The sequence below is a fragment of the Quercus suber genome, unplaced genomic scaffold (genome assembly GCF_002906115.3).
Source record: "Quercus suber isolate HL8 unplaced genomic scaffold, Cork oak 2.0 scaffold_18, whole genome shotgun sequence".
NCBI classification, from domain to species: domain Eukaryota; kingdom Viridiplantae; phylum Streptophyta; class Magnoliopsida; order Fagales; family Fagaceae; genus Quercus; species Quercus suber.
In genome coordinates, this window is record NW_027069483.1 from 455,927 (window position 1) to 478,885 (window position 22,959).

The 22,959-nt window shown below is 34.0% G+C and overlaps 1 protein-coding gene across 1 annotated transcript; it reads right to left on the minus strand.

Moving 5' to 3' along the window:
* Window positions 1–751: 751 nt before the first annotated feature.
* LOC111985074 (uncharacterized) lies at window positions 752–5,558 on the minus strand. Its single transcript, XM_024016706.1, has 2 exons — window positions 5,436–5,558; window positions 752–1,150 (listed from the first exon to the last, which is right to left on the minus strand). The coding sequence occupies exons 1-2, from the start codon at window positions 5,556–5,558 to the stop codon at window positions 752–754; spliced, it is 522 nt and encodes a 173-aa protein (XP_023872474.1).
* Between the last annotated feature and the right edge of the window lie 17,401 nt (window positions 5,559–22,959).

Here is a 22,959-nt window from a genome sequence, read left to right on the forward strand (position 1 = left end):
GCAAATATGAAATGTTGCATGTTTAGGCAATCTAAATCTTGAAAAGAATCGTAAGATGTACTTGAATGTGCAGAAGCATTCATAGTAGAATTTGCCATTTGTAGAGGCAAATAAAGCTCAACAAAGACAATAGTTAATGACATTGCTTTTAAGTAAAGGGGAAAGCACTCATACTGTTGTTGTAAGGGAAGGAACCATTGATATTGTTGTTGTAAGGGAAGGAAAAACTGGAAACTTCAGATGGATAGTATTGATCACAGAAGCAACTTGATTAGTTGAGACCTGATTTGCCATTGTAGGCCTTCCTCTCTGCTTGTAACTAGGTGGAAATTCAACCAACCTATAACATTCCTCCATAGCTTGAATTTTGGGTCTTGACAGATAAGGCAGTAGTCTCCACAAATGGATTGGAATTGAAACCTAAAGCCCTTTGCCTTTCTTCTTGTATAATCAAAGAAAAGGCCTTGTCAATTGATGGAATAGGTTCCATCATCAGAATATGAGTTCGTACTTGGAAGTAAGACTCATTAAGGCCATTCAGAAACTACATAATAGTATTGATGATGAAAATCAATGATCTTATCATTCACTCACATGCACCTTTACCACAAGTACAACAAGGTAATGGCCTAAAATTCAACAATTGATCCCACAATGCTTGCAAATTAGTGAAGTAATTCGTAACAAATAGGTCACGTTGAACAACATTAGAGATCTACTTCTGCAATTGTGAAATCCATGGTCCATTTGCTTAAGAAAAGCTATTCTTGAGTGTTCTCCTAACCTCAAAAGTTGTGTCCCTATATATAACACTAGTTGTGATGTGAGGCGAGATAGAGTTCAAGATCCAAGAAGAAATCATATTGTTGTTTCTTGACCAAGCTTGTTTCTGAATTGGAGTGGTAGCCATTGAAGCAGTGATGCTACCATCAATAAATCCAAGCTTACTTTTAGCATCCAATGCCATTTTCATGGCTCTTGCTTCAGTCAGAGGTTGTGAAACGAGTATTGCTCTATGAGTTTCACCGTGATGAAGAAAGAAAGGATTGCTAGGATCCTTCATTAGTGTGAGAACACGATGAGAAGAACCTACATTTGCTTTTGCAATCGAATTTGAATTCGACACCATTAGAGCTCTATAGCTCTTGCTCTGATACAATAACAGAATATTAACAAGAAATGAGAGAAAAATATAGAAGGAGTTTTGGAAAATATCTCGAATTCTCATTAATTAATCTTTACAATGAATTGCTCTATTTATTTACACTGATCCTTGATAAACAAACTAACAAACTCTACCAAAACAGTTACAGCACGTGTGAACATAAGGCACACGCATGTTAAGTGTGTACATAAATACTAATGCTAAACTACTTGTAGTTTCTACTCAGACTTGTCGTTTGGCCTTTGTTTCTGTCGTTTACCCCAGACTTAGCTTTCAGCTCTTCTTTTCCTTGCTTCTGATCTTCTTCCTTTCTGATTTAAACTTTGATACACATGGTGTAAAATTAAATTCTAATTGAAATCCAATTTTTACATTAAATTAACTCACTTGGCACAAAAATTTAAAAATTTAGATTAGATGAGACACGTGACACAAAATTAGACTCTAATTGAATTTCAATTTGAAATCTAATTGGATTTTTTCTTAGTCACATGGCCTAAAATTAAATTCTAATTGAAATCCAATTTTTACACTGAATTAACTCATTTGACAAAAAATTTTAAAATTAGATGGGCCACGTGACGTAAAATTAGACTTTAATTAAATTCCAATTTGAAATCTAATTGGATTTTTTCTCAATTTTGCTTATTAAAATATATATATATATCTCTCTCTCTCTCTCTCTCTCTCTCTCTCTCTGTACACACACATATATATGTCCATTATGATGAAAATTTCCCATAATCTTTGTACATTTTTGCAATAATCAATTAGCATTTCTTTTCTTGCCTCTGGAAATAATTTTTACATTTTTTTTTTGTTAATTATTTAGAATGAGATGAATTACATATCAATTACGTATGATACAGCCAGGTTGATGGAACTGATGAGTCACGTATTCAAGTTACATATTTAATTATCTGATTTTTTTTTTTTTAATGAATTTTTTCTTCAATTGGTTTCGTGCTTCATCTTTCAACAATGAAAAGATATAAGAGCACAATACAACATTTTCCAAGGTTTATTTGTGACTTTTTCTACAATTGTATCTCCTGGTTTCTGTAAAATTATTATATAGCAAAGTCATAAAAATTAGGAATCATAATTTTGAAACATAAGCTATTAAGGCCTCACAATTTTACACATCAAATATATATATATATATATATTTTAATTGAGTTTAAAATATTTATTCTATTTTTAAACACTCAATTATAATATTAACATTTCATATTTTCTTTAAATAGTATAACACTTAACTTTTTTAAATATTGAAAACTTTGTAACACTTAACTCCTTGCTATTTATTTTGATGTTAAGTCTAACCGAATTTAGCATTAAAAACCAATTTTACAAAACATATAGATAACTCATATGATGAGTCTCATACTTTAGAATTGCCAAGCCAGCTCAAGGCCTAGGCCCTCAATTGTCAATTTTAAAATTAAATGATTTTCATAATTTTCAAATTGTTTTTTTATAATAAATAAAAATGCCTAAGATATCACACCCATGGTTGAAAAGAAATTATTGTTTCACGCACATATGCTTTTTCACAATGTTCATATTTTTCAAAATATATAATGTATTCACATTTTTAGCAATTTCACATTTCCCACGTGATGTAAAAGAGATTAGGCTTAATGAGTCTTTGCTCTCTCAAATGAGGGATTCTACAATGGTACCAAGCCCCATAACTATCGTGAACTCAAACAAGTTTCAATTACATATTTTTCAATTGAGTGGATTTTTAAATCATCATTCCAAAAAAGAAATAAATAAAAGTTTGATCTATTTAGTGGTCTCTAACTCTAACAGTGCATGAACACAGACAGAGAGTGTTCTTTGACAGTTTCTGCCTACCATTGATCAAAACTCATCCAAAGCATGTTCCTACCCTCCTAAGACCCCGAGTTTTCATCTAGACCCATCCCACAACAAAACCCAAGCATTTACTGGTCCAAAAATAGATTAAAACGGAAGATCAAAGCAAAATGAGAAAATTTTGAAAAACTTACCAATCCAGCCCATGCACCCTTTAAAAGATGGTTTTGTGGCCTGTAGATAAGTGGAGAAGACTCCGTTAGCATGATGGCTCCATCCCAACATGTGATGTTGAAAACTTCGCCAGAAATCACGTAAGAGGTTTTTTTGGTTTTGGACTTGGATGCCATTGGAGAGGATGAGAGAGTTTGAAAGAGAAAGAGAGAGTTAGATGGTGAGAGGTGAAGAAATGAGGAAGAGGTAGAGGTTTTTGAAGAGAGAAAATGGAAGTTGAAGAGTTAGAGAGAATGTGAAGAAATAAGGAAGATGAAGAAGAATGAGAACAAAAATAAACAGTTGGTAATTGCTGGGAAAAAATGAAGAGGGGGGAAGGCATCTGATGACTAAACAACGTGTAGTTTAGGCCTCCCACTAAACTACGTGTAGTTTAGCAAAAAAAAAAAAAAAAAATCAATCAACTCCCTAGTGAGACATAAGATAGACAAGTCTTTCCCAAAAAATCATCAAGGGCTCCCTCATGGGTCCAAAACATCAAGGCAACTCCCTCAAGGGTTGTAAGGAAAATAGTTTTCCCCAAGGAGCTGAGAATTACCTAGGAAACTCCCCCGTAAGTAGAACTAACACAAGCTCTCCGATGAGTCATAAAAGAGAAGAATATTTTTTTTCCTTAGTGGGCTTCACACCTTCAAGAGACCTCTTCGTAGGTCTAAAATCACCAAACAGGCTCCCTCGTGAGTCACCAACACATACACTTCAGCGAGTCATTTTCCCCAATCGATCATACATCACTAAAGACTTCCACGTAAGTTAAAACTACCAAGATCGCTATCGTACTTATGCACATATCCCGTGGGAATTTATCATCTCATTTGAAGACAAACTCCACTCATTCAATGCAATTTTCAACTCACACATTAAAGTAAAATACATATTAGTTGTGGGGTATTTACGACAAAAAAAAAAACTCAGTCACATTATGAAACAACTCTAACCTCCCACAATTATCTTTGGCTACCTCCCAATCATAGTCATATGGCAAACAAGTATAAGATGCTTCACATTTAGCCAAACGAGAGAAAAACATCTTTATAAATCAATGCAGTACAAAGCATTATGTAAGTTGAATTCCAACGTGTCTTACAATCTAAGACCAACTCTTTGGTGCAATGAACACACAATTGACATGCATTTTCATCAAATTTCTACCTCCTTTTTGGTGATTCAGTCCAATAAATCACACTATCACAGATCCTTTCAATACTATCACCAATAAGAGACAACCCATCTTGAACAGTCAAATTCAAAATATGTGCAGCCCGCCTCATATGCAACATAGACCCCCTCAACATAAGAGAACTAATATCAAACTTGTTCAAGAGAAGTATTATCATGACATTATTAGTACGACAATTATTAACAATTATTGTGGACAACTTCCTAACAATGTTCTACTCTTAAAAAAATCAACAAGGATTTCAGCAAGGATATCTTTCGTGTGTGGAGAAGGAACGTAACCAACCTAGAAAAACAATAGGAATAATTATAACATAACTCAATAAACATTCAATTTAACATAAAGTCTTAACATTCAATTTAACATAACTCAATAAGCATTCTAAACATAAAGTTTTTAACATTCAATTTAACCTAATATAATAAACTCAATTCATATGGTTTAATTGATTTAACATTTATAGATAAAAAAAATTACCTTAGAACCAAGTTTTGCAACGTCCAAGTTTGGTCAATAAAGTGAGTGGTAGTCCATGAACCTTCTCTTTTTGTTACTCGAAGTCCACATATCAGTTGCAATTGTTATCTTACTTCCATTCTTGTTTGTCATCTTCAAAGTTTTCTCCCTCTCATTATCATAAATTTTAAGAATGTCACCCGTCAAAATGTTTCTTGAGATAATCTTAAACAAAGGTTGAAGAGAACTCACAAATTCTCTAAACCCAATGTAGTCAACCATTGAAAGTGGGTATTCATATAGAATGACCCTACAAGCAAGATTATTCCTCACTTTGACTTAATCAAATTGGTAAGCATTTAAACCCATCATTCCATCCACCTTATTTTGTTGTCTAATTAATACTTGTTGTCGCATATCCCTTATATCTTTAAACTTTAACCGTGGACATCTTACTAAATGATTATGCAAATGAGATATATCTTGGCTAGACTCACCCAAGTAAAGTTTGCCACAATGATGGCATTGGACTTTAAATTTCCCATCAACTTTCTTCCTTGTAAAATGTTCCTAAACATCTAAAGCATTCTTTCTTTTTCTACTTGCATCGACATCCTCATTTGTACCCTCTTGCTCTCCCTCCTTATCTGTCCTTTCTTGTTCCTCTACCTCTAAGTCCTCTCCCACTAAGTCCACCATTGGGTATTTCGGACTCCCAATTGGTTCAAAGGTTTGGTAGTTAGAAATTCTATCAATCAAAACAAATATTTATAAATTCATTATTACACATATTCATTGGTTAATGGGTACAAATTCATTATTAAACCGATTCACAAATATTCACAAATTCTATCAATCCAATCTTAATTAAACACGATTAACTATAAATTCAAACACTTGCTCATTGTTTAATGGGCATAAAGGTGATGGTGATCATGATCATGAGGGTGAGCTGCTAGAAGGCGACAATGGCGAGGGTGATCGTGAAAATGGTGAAGGAGACCGCATAGCTAGTAAGGGACAACGTCCAGTTCTCAAGGGAGTCGCTTGGTGAGGGAGAACTAGATTTTTTTGAGTCTCCTATTTTCGTTTTAGGCACTGCATTCACAACAAACACAAAAAACAATAAACACAATTTCTTTCATCAAACAATTGCACTTTCTTCGAAAAACATTTTCCCATAGAATTTATTTTTCCCTTAAACTACACTCAGTTATTCACTCATCAAAAATGAAATGTCCCACTCACTTTTTTATGGCGAACATAACAAGGCTTTAACATATATTGACAAATCAAACCATACACCCAAAATTTGAATAATATGAATCAACAAAATAAAATATAGGGACTTTAATCTTTTTTTAAAATAATATGAATCATTGTATTTAATCTTTTTTTTTATAAATAATATAAATCAATAATATGAATCAACAAGACCCCTCATTGATGAATACAGGGACTCAGTTTGGGCATAAAAACAATATGAATCAACAAAATATAAATTGATGAGTTTTGGAAAAAAAAAAATAGAAAACATACCTTTGCTCAGTAAATGGGACTCGACAAATTTAAGAAATCAACAAAACCCCTACCAAATACAAAACCTGCCAGCTAATTCACAAAACCCCTTTCAGAGACTTTGGCAAATGCAAAGAGAAATCAAAGATGTTTGATTTATCAATAACAAAACAAAACAGACCGAATACATCAATATAAAATAAATAAAAAAATTGAAGAGAATTAGAGAACAGAACAGACCGAGACTGGCGGTGACACTGACAGAGCTTGGGCGGTAGGTGACAAACCTTAGACTGCCTAGTGGTGACAGCTTGGGACAATAGCGAGAGCTTGGACCGGTGGTGAGAGCTAGGGCCAGTGGTAAGATTGAGAGTGAGAGATTGGACCGGCAGAGAGTGATTGGACCAGCGGTGAGAGGTTGGGCAGTTAGGCCAGTGGTGAGATTGAGAGTGAGTGAGAGTGGTAAGCTAAAATAAGTGTGCGGTTGTGATTGTGAGGTGTGAGACTGAGCTGAAATGAGAGGAATTAGGAATAGATTTTAGGGTTTATAACTATATATATAAGGGTGTTTTACTAATTAGGATATAACCAGGTCAGGTCAGGTCTAGGTTCGGGCCGGGTTTTTGCAATACCCGTACCTTCTTCAGTTTTTTTTTTTTTTTTTTAATAACCAAAACCCGACCCTACTCTTTATCAGGTCGGGTAAAATCTGACCATTTAAGGTTAGGCCAGGCCAGGTACTCGCAGGTTGGGCAGAAATTGCCATCCCTACTTGAAATTCTATGGGCCGCTCTTCGAGATCTTCTCTTTCTTTTTCATTTAGGGTTGAGCCAATTTTAATTACGTATGTATTCTCATTATTGCCTAAATTAAGAGTTTCAAAAGTTAGTTTCATAGGTTCGATTTTCTTTTCCAATTGTTTATTAATTTCATTTTCAAATTCGTTAGAATAATTTAAGTGCAGAATTTCAATATTATGGGACACATGAAAATAAACCAAATTAGAATTCATCTTATTGAAAATGTTGAAAAGTACATTGGGACTTGCATTACAAATTTTGTTTCCCACATTCTCAGAAAATCCAACCCAAATCTAATTATTAAGTTGCCCCACAATAGGCACGATGAAGGTAGAAGGATCACTTGGTTCCTTATTGGTGATGGAAAATGTATCCCCCTCCATTTGCAACATAGTCTCCATTGCTTCAGCATCTATGTAGTCCACCCAGTCGACTTCCTCTTGAACTTCCTTGATCACCACAATAGGCTTCTCCTGGAAAGTAAGCTTCTCGTTGAAGAATATCTCCTAACCAGGATACACCTTTCCATCCTTACCTACCCAAAGTTCGGGAAAGCCACAAAAAGAGAAGTCACCCCCTTCTTTCACAGAGTTTTTATTAAGGGTACCAAGGTTCTTCTTCATTCTGTCACGGCCTTTAAAGAATCTCAAACCTTCCTTCGTTAGTTGAGTCTTGAAATTGGGGAATTCAGCCACCCTTTTTCATTCTCTCCTAAAACCCATACCAGGCATATACCCTATGTTCTTCATCATTGCAATCACCTTATGGCTACAATATAGGAGCAAATTGTAGTACACTTTTCATCCTTCAATCCATAATTAGCCATGTTCATAAACTCGAAGCCACTTATTTGGAGCTCACTTCCTCCTTCCTCAAGTCCACAAACTGGTGCTAGGATTTCACCATCACCAAGTACTATGGCAATCCCCCCCCCCTTCCGTGAGATCTTCATCTTTTGGTGTAGAGAAGAAGGAATAGCCCTAATAGGATGAAGTTATGCCCTTTCTAAGAGAATGTCGTAGTTAGGAATGATGTCCATGATATGGAATTCCATAATTGTATCCATTAGACCAATCTTGTAATGAGCTTTGAAAGTTCTCATAATCTTCCTTGAAGTATTATTGCATGCCCCAATGGTTAAAGGAGAGGGTATGCTTGTCTTCACATCTAGGCCAATAGTAAAAGCAGTCCTAAAAGGGCATACATTCAATACAGATCTATTATCAATCAACACCACAGGAACCTTGGCACCTATGCATTTGATGGTGATTTATAAAGGCCTAGTGTGAGTTGCTCCCTTGGGAGGTAGCTTCTCATCGGAAAAAGCAAGAGGAGGATGAGATAGGGCTTCAACTCCCATGAGAGATCGTACTTTATGTGGTGTAGTTTCTATGGGCACCTCCTTCCAGAGAGCATTACGATGCTTGTGGGAAGCCATAAGCAAGCCCCATACCAATACATGAGCTTGAGTTTTCTTTAATTGAGTCAAAACTCAATCTTCTTCCTCTTTCTCTTCTTTCCCTTTAGGTTTTGTGGGTTTAGACCCTTCTCCTATGTCCCTACTAGGATGATCATTCTCCAAAAAAGATGGTTTGTAGTGTTTCCCACTCTTAGTAATGTTGACCACATTGTTCTTCATGACTCTTTTCTTTAGCTCGGTCATTCCTTAGGGAAGTATCCCCCACACAACCACCGCATTCTTTAAAATCTCATCTTCCTCATCCCATATTCCTTGTACTTCCATGGCATTAACCTCTAGGGTTTTTATCAACTTTGAACAATCCCATTCAATCTCATCTATTTGCATCCAATTCTGATACGGAGGAGGAGCTATATGATAATCAGGGAAAGGGTTCTTCCTAATGGTAGGCATGGTGATGATATTGGGATTTGGGAGGGTTCTAGTGTCTATGAGGTCTTGTATTTCGCGTTTGAGGTGGAAGCAATTATTGGTCTTATGGCCAAATTTCTGGTGAAAGTGACAATATTCATTAAGGTTCCAAGTAAGAGGCAGAGGATTAGGTATAGGTGTGGGATCTAAAGGTTTGATGAATCCTTTAGAGGTCAAATTTTCATATGCTTGGGCTAGGGTCATTCTTAGGTTGGATAATTCTTGGCGAGCTTTCTTTGTGAAGCTTGGATAGGCTAAGGTTTGTTGAGATATAATGGCACTTACATTCACCAGATTGCGTGCTTTAGAGGTAATTGCACCTCCTCCATATGTCTTCTTGATTGGAGGTTTGCTCTCACCATTCTCCAATTGTCCATTATTGATAGAATCCTTTATCCTAGTTCCACAATGACACAACTCTCCAAAAGAACTAATAAGCGATGACAAGAGCCTACTATTATACACACCAGAAGAAAATTCTTTATAATCATGCTAATTTGATATTTCTCATTTGGCCTATTAACCATCATAGATGCCTTCCCCTTTCACCTTTGTCATGTATTCGGAGAATGTTTCCCCTTCTCCTTGCTTAGTGGTCTCCAAATCTCTTAAAGTCACATCAATCATAGTATTGAAGATGAATTGATCCACAAACAACTCCACTAGCTTATTCCATACCTTAGTCTTGCTAGGATCTAAACTATAGTACCACCTTGATGCATCCCCCGTGAGTGAGAGAAGAAATGCATGCAAAGTTTGCTTCTCATCCAACCCTTTCATTTCAACAATGCTTAGGTACCTCTTAACATATTGCTTTGGATCTTCAGTTCCGTCAAACTTTTCCGCATCAAAAATCTTAAACTTTGGAGGTACTGCAATGGGAGTTTTGGAGCTTATGCCCTCCATGTTATAGAGACAATCATCCATCCTTTGGGCCTTGCGAAAGGCTAGCTGCATATTCTCCATCTTCTTCCTCATGGCTATGGTTTATGCCGTGAGTTTCTCAAATTGTTTGATCCTTTCATAACCAGCCTTGTCTCTTTTATCCCAATCTTCTACTTCTTCATTATCGAAAATCTCTGCACATGCGGCCTTTTTCAACTTGGCTTCTTCTAGCTTGGTAAGGCGAATCCCCATCTTCTTGAGAACATCGCTTTGTTCTTTCATTGCCTTTAATATTTTTTATGTGATTTCATCGCTAATTGGAGCGGCCATGGTTACTTGAGATGGTCTCCCTTCTTGAAATACTTCCTCTTGATGTGTGTGCTCAACCTTGACCAAACGCCTTATGTGCTTTTCTTGAACCTAAATTAGAGTTGGTATGTGTTTTCTTGACCTTGGTGGTGCAATAATGCCTAAAAAAGAGTCTCATTTTTATTAAGTTCATGTCCCATTTAGAAGGTTCCTTTTAGATGTTAAGTCCATTTTAATGAAGGCCCAATTACAAAATCACTCCATTTCCTCTCATGAACTTTGCCCCTTGTTTTTTTTTTTTTTTTGAAGTAGCCCTTTAGCTAGAATATATTGTAGCCTTCCTCTCAAAGTCCATGAAGTTCTCATCATTTTGGGCCCAGGAATACAACAAAGAGGCCTAAGATTAGGGAAATTCATATTGACTTTGTAGGATTTTGGATGCTAAGTCCATTGCATACTTGTTATCTTAGGCCCAAAGTCCTCTTTTTCAAAAGGGCTTTTTAATTTAGGCTTATGATAGCAATTAGGTTATGATCTTATGAACCTTTCAAGCTAACATATACCTCTGGATTTAGGGATAAGCCTTTTATATGTGAGAACTTCTTTTCTTTTATCCCAATTGCCTTAGGGTATGCCATCATAACTTTAGGGTCATCCTTCCATTTTTTACATCTTTTATTTGTCCTTTAGAATTTGGTGATCACAAGATATATGGTTGAACAAACAAAAGCTATATAAAGATACCCTCTTTTGATAGGATCTAGGATCTTTCTAAGTGTGGGCAGGCTCCTTAAAGTTAAAAGAATAGATAAGTAGGTCACTTACAACTAGGTGGGCCATGATTCCAATCGAGGGCCTAAGTGGACCTTTGTGGATTGGTGGCAAACCATCAATGTACTCAAAGCCCATCATAGGCAATGGCACACATTGTGAGTTGGTGGGATGAATTTCGAAAGACTTGGGCTCAAATAGAGCCTTCCATCTTCCCATTCATCCCCAACCGAGGTAAAAGTGACAATAGAACCAAGTGATGTGCATGCAAACAACTATTGAATTAGCCTTTATTAAGGTTAAGACATAGGACAAATAAGAATTGTACACATAATCCCTAGTGGAGTCACCACTTTGGACACAACGAAGAGTTGCCACCTAGTTTTTGCGATAATCTAAGAACCATATATATAGCATCCTCTCGAGGAAGTACCTTTTTGATCTTACTACTAGAGATATGGGCTAGAGTTTTGGTGCGGTTTTGGGAATGTGTTAGGCACCCAAATCCTCCCAACCCTAGGGTTGGCTTCCTTTCATTATGTCTTATGTCTTAACCCTATTAAAGACATACTCAATATTGCAGTCTAACTCACACACTCTAGCATACATCTAAGCATACAACATGACATCAATCATCCAAAAAACCTAATTATACATCTATCATGGCATATCACAAGATTCACAACCCAAGTCTAGCATGCATCTATCATGGCATCTCATGACATAAACCCTAGCATGTTACTATATCATCTACCTAACATTCATCTAGCATGGCATCCCATATCAACCTAGCATTCATCTAACATCATGTAAACATATCATATCCAAGGCAGAAGCATATAAATAATAAACCAAGGCAGAACATAGGCAGCAAATAATCATGGTATCATCAAGAGATTATTGGAAAATATTAAGAACACAAACATGCTTATTCAAACCACCATATTATGTTCATCAATCCTAAACAAAATTACAAACAAAATGCATGTACATATGAATGCATGACTTACCTTACTTATCTTGCTGCATCTCAGCACTTATGGCATTAATGCATAAACATGTGAATGCGTGTTCATGGCATCAAAATAAGAAAACACAAGATAAACCCTAATTTAACATGTGAAAAGCAAACGAACGAACGAACAATGAAACAGAGACTCATACATACAAAGAGGATCAAAATAAAAGCATATTTATGCAAGGAAATAAGAAACAAAATTAGAAAAACTAGGGTAAGGGTTTCTGGGCAGGATCACGCATATACATGAACAAGCCTGCGTGCGCATAATCCAGCCTGTGTACGCATGCAAAATTATGCACATGTGGGTTTGGCCACAGAAACCCTAGCCAAGAACATAGCAGCACAGAAAACAAGGCAGGACTTCAAAACAGTAAATCTAACATTCTAACATGCTTTAAAACATAAAAACTACATAAAAATATTAAAACATAAAACAAGCCAAGAAACAAGGTTAAATAAAGAAAGGGATAAAAGAGTTTAGAACTCTATACCACAAAATAAAAGCTCCTAGGCTTTATTTTTACCGTTCCCCTCAGTTAAATCTATTCACAATCAATAAAAGAGTGATTAGTAATATTAAACTCAAAGATTAAGGCCAGAAAAGGCCCCAATCAAAAGAAAATTTACTTGAGGATGTTTTGTGAAAAACTCCCTCTTTGATTTACTATTTCTAGTGAATCTTAGTGTTTTCCCTTAGGATTTTTGTATGTTTTGAAAATGTACCATGTGTGACTATTTATATTGTGAAAATAAGGGTTTGGAACGGCTCCCAAATGATGTGGGACTCGTTCCAAACCTCAGTATTAGTGCAGAAAATTTGTCTTTTTATGTTTTTGGAATCCTACATGTGCTCATAGGATCGGGCCTGTATGTGCATGCATAAGGGCTACGCGCACAGTTTAATTCCTGTGTGCGCATGCCAAGGGCTTCCTTGGCTTTACTTTTCCAAAAATTGATTTATTTGCTCATTAAAAGTTATATTTTTCATTTTAACATTTCTTAAGTCAATTTAACATCTGATTGGGCCTTAAACCAACCTTGGGTCTTAGAATTTTAGCATCATTGGGGAACGGGGGCACGAGTCGTAAGGGGTACAAAATGTTATGTCTATAATGGGTTCCCTACTTCCAACCCCAGGACCGCACTACACTTGCAACCAGTGTCGCAACCAACATCCGATTTGTTGAACTATGCTCAAGAAAGATGATTGGAGAAGATGATGAAGAAGATGACCTTTGATGTCAATGAATTTCCTAGACTCCATCTCATTGTCGTGATCGAGGAGGAAATGGATACTCATGGTGTAGGATACCAAATTAAGTCATAAAGATCTATCATGTTGTTTTATATATGTTGGAGTTGTTGTGATTGGATAAATGTGTTTTTGTGATCATCGATGTAAACACTTCATTTTGTACTCCTTACGACTTAAGTCCATTTTCACCAATGAAGATATCACTAAAGGGCCCATGATTGGTTATCATAGATGTAAACATAACTTTAGGTTGATGAATTTTTATGTTTTTTAGTATTCTAATTTGTGTACCAACATTTTGGTGTTTTGTTTTTAAGTTCCCCATCACTAGTCCTCTTACTCCCTCTTATTATTTTGGTTTGATATTTGTTTGAGCTAATCCTTAGTTTGAAAGTAAGAATTTGTGTTTATATCAACACACAAGCTACATGACTATGTATTAGAATGTGTCTATCAATTATTTGAGTAATATCTGACGAGTAGCGCATGAATGGTCATCTGTAACTCACAAATCGTTTATAACAATGACGAGTAAAAGTGCGGACGAGCATAAGTGCATTAATTCTAGACAGCATTCAATGATTGAGTGATAAATAAGCATGGAACCATTATCTTCATCCAATAATGTGTAGTTAAAGGTCGGTTACAGACAGCAAACATTGGGATTAAATAGCCATCATTGAGCATTAAATCCACCAGCTACAGTGTAATGTTAGACTGAGCATTAATTCAGCATAAGGCTATATAAAGCCAGAAAAGACAAGTAAAAGGGACAAGATTTACACATTTCAGAATTGAGATTCCTAAATAGTTGAAGCTAACTTGAGCATCGGAGGGTCTTTGGTAGGCCCCAAACCGGTGCCATTATCTATTTGGTGCTTCTCTTACACATGATATCAAGTCGTTGATTGTACCAACGAGAAACATACTAACGAGGTGAAATCATGCTTCATCAATATCAATTGTACTTACGTAATAAGTTTTGATTATCATGATAATTTCCTTAAAAGAATGAGAAATTTAAATAATAAATTTGAAACGTAAAAATTTTAGTTGTACCAAAAGAAATTAGGAGAATATAATGCATAATAACAATAATTAGAAGAATATGGACCACTTAAAAAAGAATAAAAAAAATGATAAAATTATATACCCTAAAAAAAATGATAAAATTATATATTTGTAAAAATATAAAAATAAAAATTACTTTGAGAAATTTTTGAGTTTTTAGTAAATAAATTATACATCATACCACATTTCAAAATAATCAATATTCCCACGAACACACATCATGTGGGTTTGCAATTAGTTACTATAAATTATACATTCTCATATTTTTACGCTTCATCTCATCTTTACTGTATAAAACTTCTAATTCTCAAATTGTTCACTAGACTAGCTACATGGCCCCGATTCTGGTTTGATTTGATATATTTTATATGTGCTTACCACTCGCTTCTTCATCCTTTCCGTGTAATCCTTTATTTTTAGCACTTGAGCTTTAAAAATTCTTATAACTGACACCTTGATTCTGCCATTTTTTCTTCCGTGAATCCAGAACAAATTATCCCAATATCTTGGTCTTAAGTATAATGGATGGCACGCATAGCTTTGCAACAGCCAGGGTTTATTGAAACTTTAAAAGGTGTGATAGGCCCAGAAACAGGGTTTATTGAAACTATAAAAGGCGTGATAGGCCCAGAAACAGGGTTTATTGAAATTATTCCAATACCTTTATTTTTTTCGTTCTTTCATCCATGTCAGAAATGTGATAACCAAGCAGATTTATGTTTATCCCAACAGCACATTTGTCTGGCTAATAAGTCAAAATCTAATATGGTTATTTATTTTTAAATAATTAAATATTTATGTACCAATATAATTGTTCCATGCATGTATGTTTACAAATAGATCAAACACCACATATGTTTACAAATAGATCAAACAACACATTTTTCCAAAAAAAAAGCTAGCCTCTTTTTTTTCCCATAAAATATTAAGTGTTAGTCCCTTAAAAAGAAACGAAGTGATGAAGATAATTAGAAATCTAAAAAGGTAATTTTGATATTTCATTAGTAATTACTTACCATAAGGCTGTTAGCATATGAAAACGTTACTTGGGACAACGATCTTATTTGGTGTAGAACATCCTTGGTTCCTAATGGTTCTCCATATTAACCAACTCTTTCAAAGGCTATGGTCCAAAAATCTTTGTCAAGAACATCCATATATCATATATGCATATAAGTTATAACACTCAGTGCACCAAATCTTGGATAGCAATTAACTTGTTTCAACTTTAAATAACAATTCCCTCCGATTAAAATCACAACCAGAAGTTATAACAAGGTAGTGACTAGTGATGAAGTCTGCAGGCTGTACCAGAAAGTTATTAAATGCCATTTGAATAACCCTGGTTATTTGAAAAAAAAAAAAAAAAAAGGTAAAAAAGCCACCATCTAAATTTCACAAAAATTTATTCCAGTCTTCTAAAAGTTTCAAGTTATTCAATTAAAGGTATATCCATCAACTTTTGTTAAATTTTGTTGTTAATTGTTCAAATTTTTAAATTTTTTTCTTCAAATTTTTTGGATTTTAAAAAAATTAATGAAAATATCTTAATTGAATTAACTTGAAATTTAGAGGATTGAAATGAATAAAGCAAAGTTAAAGTTAAAGGGCTGAAATTAATTATGATAAAACTTAGATGATTGATGTTGCATTTTAACCAAAATAAATTAATAAGAAGAAAAAAAAGGAAAAGTTTACTGGCACTAATTTGTTCGCTGAATATTTCACACCATAGCTTTGTTTTTTTTGGGGAAAAGTCTACTGACGCAGAAACTATGTATTTTTTGTCTTATGGTTGATCTTAGTATGGTGAGTTTGTGAGAAAATATGTGAATTTTTCTATGAAATATTCGGAGTTTATATCATAACTCTTATTTTTGTGCTGTAGTATGACTTGATAAGATGAATGTGCGAGGACTGAGAGTGTGTGATTTTTATGGGTGAAATAATCGGTGCACATGTAGTAGGTCACAAAAAAAGGGGAAAATAAATTAATCCTACTGGTTATGCTGTCAATTGCCATATGGCTTGATAATTGATATGATTTACTCGTCTTCATTACGTTGTTTCCAAGTCCTTTCTAGTTATATCATGCCAATAAGATTGAATGAATTAAAGTTGGGAAACAAAATTTTGCAAGCAACCAATATGCACTAGAGGGCTAAAGTCACGTTTGATATACATTGTAATGGCCTTTTTTTTTTTTTGAGAAAATAATGGTCATTTTAGGGTCTATTTGAGATCTGCTGATTTTGCTAAAATTAAAAATTTTTGCTGAAAAAAATATAAATAAAGGTAAAAGTTAGCTGAAATAGTACAATGAAATTTATGAATAATACTAAAAAGTGCAGTGTAACCCATAAATAGTAGCAAAAATAAACTGAATAATAAAATAAGTTGACAAAATTAATTATGCCAAACGGACACTTAGTGTAATAGAAATAAGCATTACAAAGAATAGTATACAATAAGTTTTTTTTAGAGAGTTTCAACTTATGATGTCTGTTACTGATAATATCTCTTTTTATCATTAATCATATAATTAATATGAATTTTCTAATGCAGTGACACTTTTCATTTTAATGATATTTAAACTAAAATAGTAAAAAAATAATAACATGGCATTCATGCCCATGTCGCACCAGAGATAGAGATTAGAGAGTAAAATTACTGGGAATTGTGCTTTGCTATTCTTCTTCTTGTTTTTTTATTTATTTATATTTCTAAAAAGAGAATTAAAAGAAACACAAACTCATCCATTCACTTGATCACTTCTGTCGGCAGAACTGATTATCAACCAAAAAAAGAAAAAAAAACTTCTGTCGGCTGAACTACAAAATCAAACCGAAAAAAATAATTCCTTTGGGGAGAAAGAGAATATTGAGAGAAGCGAGAGGTACCTAGCTAGTAACTGGGAAGAAGAGAGTTACAATAGTTTTTGGCATTTTGGGATTTTTATTTTTATTTCTTACTATTTAGAGGTTAAGGAATGTAGAAGTGTCATGTCCATAATATTTTCATAATATTTTTACAACAAATTATAAGTGATAAATTGTTATTGATTCAAATTTGAATTCACAATTTAAATTACATTTTTGTTCACTTATAATAACCAATAATAATCTATCACTTAGAATTTATTGTGAAAGTATTATGAAAATATTGTAAACAGAATATTTCTCAAACGTAACCTTTTGATAAGGAATAAATATTTCTAAATATATATATGTATATATATATATTTATACAAGATAGAATTCTACTCTAGCATAATCTAAATATATATGTATGAAACTCTCTTCTGGAGAGTTGAACTCCGCCCTTTGCCCCCACACCCCACAAGTATTTATACTTGTAAAGTGACCATTACACCAAAAATATGCGGTATTCACTGTTCTAAATATTGACATAACACCACATCTGACATATTTATTACACTCAGTGAACAACCTACAACAAATTTTTACGCCATTTAAAACCAAACATAAATGAGGTGTACACTCCCCATGAACGACCATCCTTTCGATGGGAATCTCAGCCATCCATGAAACCTATAGTTACCTAACCCACCAAACCTGTAGGGCAGGGCATGTGACCCCATGGGTCCTATCAATTATATCTCTTACACGTATCTGATATGTATGGTGTTCGTATACCACCTCCCATTTACAACTATAAAACATAAGGAGCAAGTCCTCGTCTCCCACACTAAAACCCTTTCATCACATTACAATATAAAGTCACTCTACTAATTCCTCTACAGACTTAGCTTGATTCCATATAGTGATGGCATCTTCTCCTGCTATCTTGGTCTTAGCCTTCTTCATTGCTTTCTCTATTTCTAGTGTTGATGTAGCCCTAGCTACTCGAAAACTTTTGGCACCAACCTTTCCTGGTTTGCCCAACTTTCCTTACGTGCCATTGCCTCCTTTGCCCCCAGGGACACCGCTATACCCTGAGTACAGGTTGCCACCACCAATTACTACAAATCCAATTGTCCCTTACTTTCCCACGGTGCCAATCTTCTCTCCACCAGTTACAACCACCACCCCTTAAGGATGATTATCCTTCCTTTATTGGTTATATATGTGGCACTACCATGTCATTAAATAAAACGGTAGTATTTGACACATACATGCGTCTTCAGCTCATGATTTCAATTAAAAAAAAAATGTGCTTTTGTGTAATAGCTTTTATCCTAAATAAAAAGGTCAATTCATAATCATAAATACTCTTGTTGTATGTACTCCTTGTTGGAGACTTATGTTGTTTGTGGACTTAATGTGCCGTATATTTCTATAAAATAATTTTCTGTGTTTCCTGTATAGATTTGTACTGGTAGGAACTATGAATATGATTGAGAATTCTAATGTAATTGGTGATATATTGATTTAATGCTATGAGGTTGTTCTTAGCTAGCATTTGTCTCGTCATTTTAAGTGTTTGATCTATCTTGCAATTGGGGCATCATTGGCACGATAATTAACAAAGCTCCATTAAATTGAAATTTTCTTTGAACAAAAGCACACGGAAAACTCAGTTGGCATATCACGCATTCACATATTTGAATCAGTCTCCTTCATTCAATTTTCCATCATTTTCTCATCTACAAAATATCTCGTAACAACTCAAAATCTGCAAATTTTACATGGAAGATCTCATGGTTGACCATGATACAGCTTAAATGAACAATAATCATACACCCAATTTGGTTTACAACAACAACAGACATTCACAACAAACCCAACCAAAAAACCTCAGATCTAGATCATATTAAACCAAAAAAACAAAACAAAACCATAGGTATTCTCTCTCCCTCAATTTTCATTACACTTCAAAGCTCCAAATCTCAAAGGCGGCGGAGGAAGGAGCTGTGGTGTGCTAGAGATTGAGCTGTTGAGGCAGTTGGGGCTTGGGTGAAGCTGCTGCATGGGAAATTAGTCTGCTACAGTGTCATGGGCCACAACTACTTCCTTCCAATGAGATAAATAGAAAACTGAGGTGAGGGCTTGTGCACAAGGAGGTATCTCATGAAACAATCTCATAAAACTTCTCTCTCACAACACATGGGACTCATACTTGTTGTGAGAGATATATCTTATGAATAAATATAATTTAATGCCCACCAAATAAAAAAAAAATTAAAAGATTGAAATAAGGAAAACAATTTCAAGTGTAAATTAGTGTATCTAAACAAAAAGTTAAAAAGTGAATGGACCATTTCAATCCTTATTTGTAGTTTTTTTTTTTTTTTTTTTGAGAATCAATCCTTATTTATAGTTAATTGCCGTAACACTTGAATATATATTTTTATATATATTTATAAATGAGTAAAAAAAAAATCAACTAGTAAAGCAAATTCACCAAAATAAATTTTAAAACATTTGTAAGCATTTATAGATTTAAAGGAGCAAACACTGGACATTTATTATAAATGATTGGCATAAAAATGGATAGATTTAAAAAAAAAATTAAATTAGTAAAATAGCATCAACATGTAAAGAAAATCAACCGAAAAAAGAAGAAGAAAAAAGTAAAGCATTTAGAATTAGAATTTTGAATAGCTAATAGTGGATACTTAAGTTATTTTGGTGAAGACATTTGGGCAACATGGGTAGAGTGTAACTGAAGAAATGGTAAGAAATTATTGTGGAAATTGCTTCTTCTTTTTTTTTTTCTTCTTCTTCTTCTTTATTTTTTTTTTCTATAATTATTTTAGAGAGAGAGTTTCAACATATGGTATCTGTTCTTGATGATAGTTCTTTATCATCTGAACAAGACACCAATCGATTTTTGGCGTAAGCGGGGATTGAATCCCAAATCTATTAAGAATTAGCTAATAGTGTTGGTAGGAAGATTTGAGGAGACATCCATGCATTTAAAAAAAGGTTGAGACAATAATTTGTGCATGAGCATAGAGTATAATCGAATAAAAATGGTAAGAAATTATCAAAGATTTTTGTTTTTGTTTTTTGTTTTTTTTTTTGTTCTCGTAGTTTTGGTCCACTAACTACTTGACCAATGACCCTCAATTAGTTGTCTAACACATTATTACCAAAGAATAGTTTTGGGGTTATGGTATGGTATTGGAATGTGTTAGGCACTAAATCTCGTGCAATCAAATGGATCAATCTTGGCTAACATTGTGAGGCCATGATCAATGAAAGATCTAAATAAGGTGGTTCCCTATTCTAGTCACACAATCTAGACATTGAAAAAGTATTAAAAAAATTAAAGAAGAATGGAAAGTAATAACTATCAACACGGGACCTTGGATCTCACTTCATCCAAAATGAGACATGCATGTGTGCCCAAAAGCGTGTGATGATGTGGGGGAATAATAAGTGTACAAAAATGAGTTTTTACTGATTAATGTGATTGTATGGTGTGATTAGTTATCTATTTAAAATGATTTACATCCAAGGCATTTGTTGTAAGAATCCTTACTCATCTAACCTAATTTAGTGAAATACATGTCTTGAATTGGAAACATAGGTCTAGATATTCGATTACATGTGTGCAACATGTTAGCCTACCCACACCATGACACCAACCAAAAGATGATACATATTCTATTAAAATGTAGCATCTGATTTAGTTTTGGGGCTTGTGCCTCCATAAGATTGCACATGCTTCAAGTGTGATGCAGGTTGAATTGTATCAACTGTTTTTATATGAGTAGGAATTGGGTGAAAATGAAACGTGTTTAATTTTTGTTTTAAAAATATTTTTGGCTGCAATGTTTATGTTTCAATTGTGACTCAAAGGAAGTACAATTTGATGAAGCCATGTTCTGATTTATTGCCAAGAACAGAAGAAAGTGCATACCGTACTAATTAGCCCATTTCAACACTTATAATATCATTAATGCAACATGGACCTCACAAACCAAGGCTCGGCCTAGCCCATTTACCATAAGTGGACATCAAAATGACAAATTTCCCAAATTTATGTACAAACCCCAAGTTTGACATGGTTTTACCGAGTTTCATTAAGCTTCGAATGAAAATCCAATCGTTTGATAGAAGTAAATGTGTTTCTACCTTCAAGAGCAAAAATTCCCTTGGATATGTTTAATTATGGGTAAAAATTAGTTCTAATTTGATTGAGATACCACAAAGATACAAAAACAACCTAATTTACGGTTTATTCCATAAAAAAAGTTTCTAATTTTTCTTTGAAATTTTTTAATAATTTCCAGGGATAATGTGTCCTAATATTTTGCAGATAAGAGTTAGTTTTTGAATTTTCATAAGTGATGTGCCATAATCCTCTAAAATTGTGTTGTTTTAAAGGGTTTATCATTGACCATTTTTAACACATGAAGAATAGAAGGATTATTTTTAACAACGAATGTGAAACCTTTTGTTTTTAAGAGTCAACAACAAATATTAACTCCTCCTCAAAAAAAAAAAAAAAAAAATTAACTTAAAGGAATAAAATAATAAAAATAAAAATTGATAATGTATTTTGAGACTCATATTGATAATGTAAAGAGTAAGAAAGAATTTGAACCCTCAATATCTTAATTCTAACAACCCAATAAAGCATTAAAAGATTACAAAGGAGGAGAAGAAGAAGATAACCATGACTGTTTCTATATATAGCTTTGAAGATAACGTCTTAAATGATGCTATACAACCTACAATCAGCTCAATAAAATAATGGGAAAAGAACAAAAAGAAAGCATTATTCTCTTCTACTAGAGCTATAATAGCAGTTCATTTGCCAAGTTAAACATTTTTAACATAAATCTTTTTCTTTTCTATACTTTTTTTTGTTTGTTTGTCAGACTTGAAAATGACTCATATATAAAATACTGAGGGACAACAGGGCCCATGATATAGTAAGTGATAATAGCATAATATTCAGGGGGCAAAAAAAAGTGACAATAAGACAATAATGATAAAACCACATAGCTACACACTTTCCAGCTCTCTCTCATTCTCTTTCTTTCTTTTCCATGTTTTTTCTCACACATTTTGTCTAGGCTTCACCAATGGTTATGGCCCATTCAGTGCACGAGCGAAAAGCTATAATTGACAGGATGTGTCGAAAAGGTAAGCTCATACTTCATATCCCAGTCCAGTCAATAAAATTAATTCATAGTATTATAACATGAATCTATAGGATTTGCACTGTTAAAGGCAATTTGCAAAGCCAGCAAGATTCTTATGAGTATTGTCTTTAGGCTAGCTAGCAATAAAGACAATATTGCTTAAAACAATTTCATTCCCTAAAGCAATTAATGATAATTGGTGAGCGTGAAGAATGTGATCCAAAACTAGTGCAGTATCTCAACAAATATTAGTTCTAGCTAGTAATCAATTCCCTCTTGGCAAATGACATATCTAATGCCCCGGCAAAGGGTGGCCAGGATTTGAGTCCTAGAAAGAAGTGACATGTACATATTTGGGTGCACCAAATCCTATGGATTGGGTTAGGTGGTTACAAATCTGACAAAAGAAATAAGGTACACACTACAAAGAAAAAGTAATAAAAAGAAAGTTGTTCCCATTTCTTTAGCTAACTCTTGTAAAAAGCTAGAGAGTCGGCAACAATTTTAGTAATATAATATG

What these genes read in the sequence shown, in the direction of transcription:
- LOC111985074 (XM_024016706.1), bottom strand. Translation starts at nt 5,558, where the DNA reads ATGGTGGACTTAGTGGGAGAGGACTTAGAGGTAGAGGAACAAGAAAGG. An exon ending in AAAGAAAGAATGCTTTAGAT is followed by an intron (nt 1,151 to 5,435) that starts GTTTAGGAACAT and finishes TTATTGTATCAG; the next exon opens with AGCAAGAGCTATAGAGCTCT.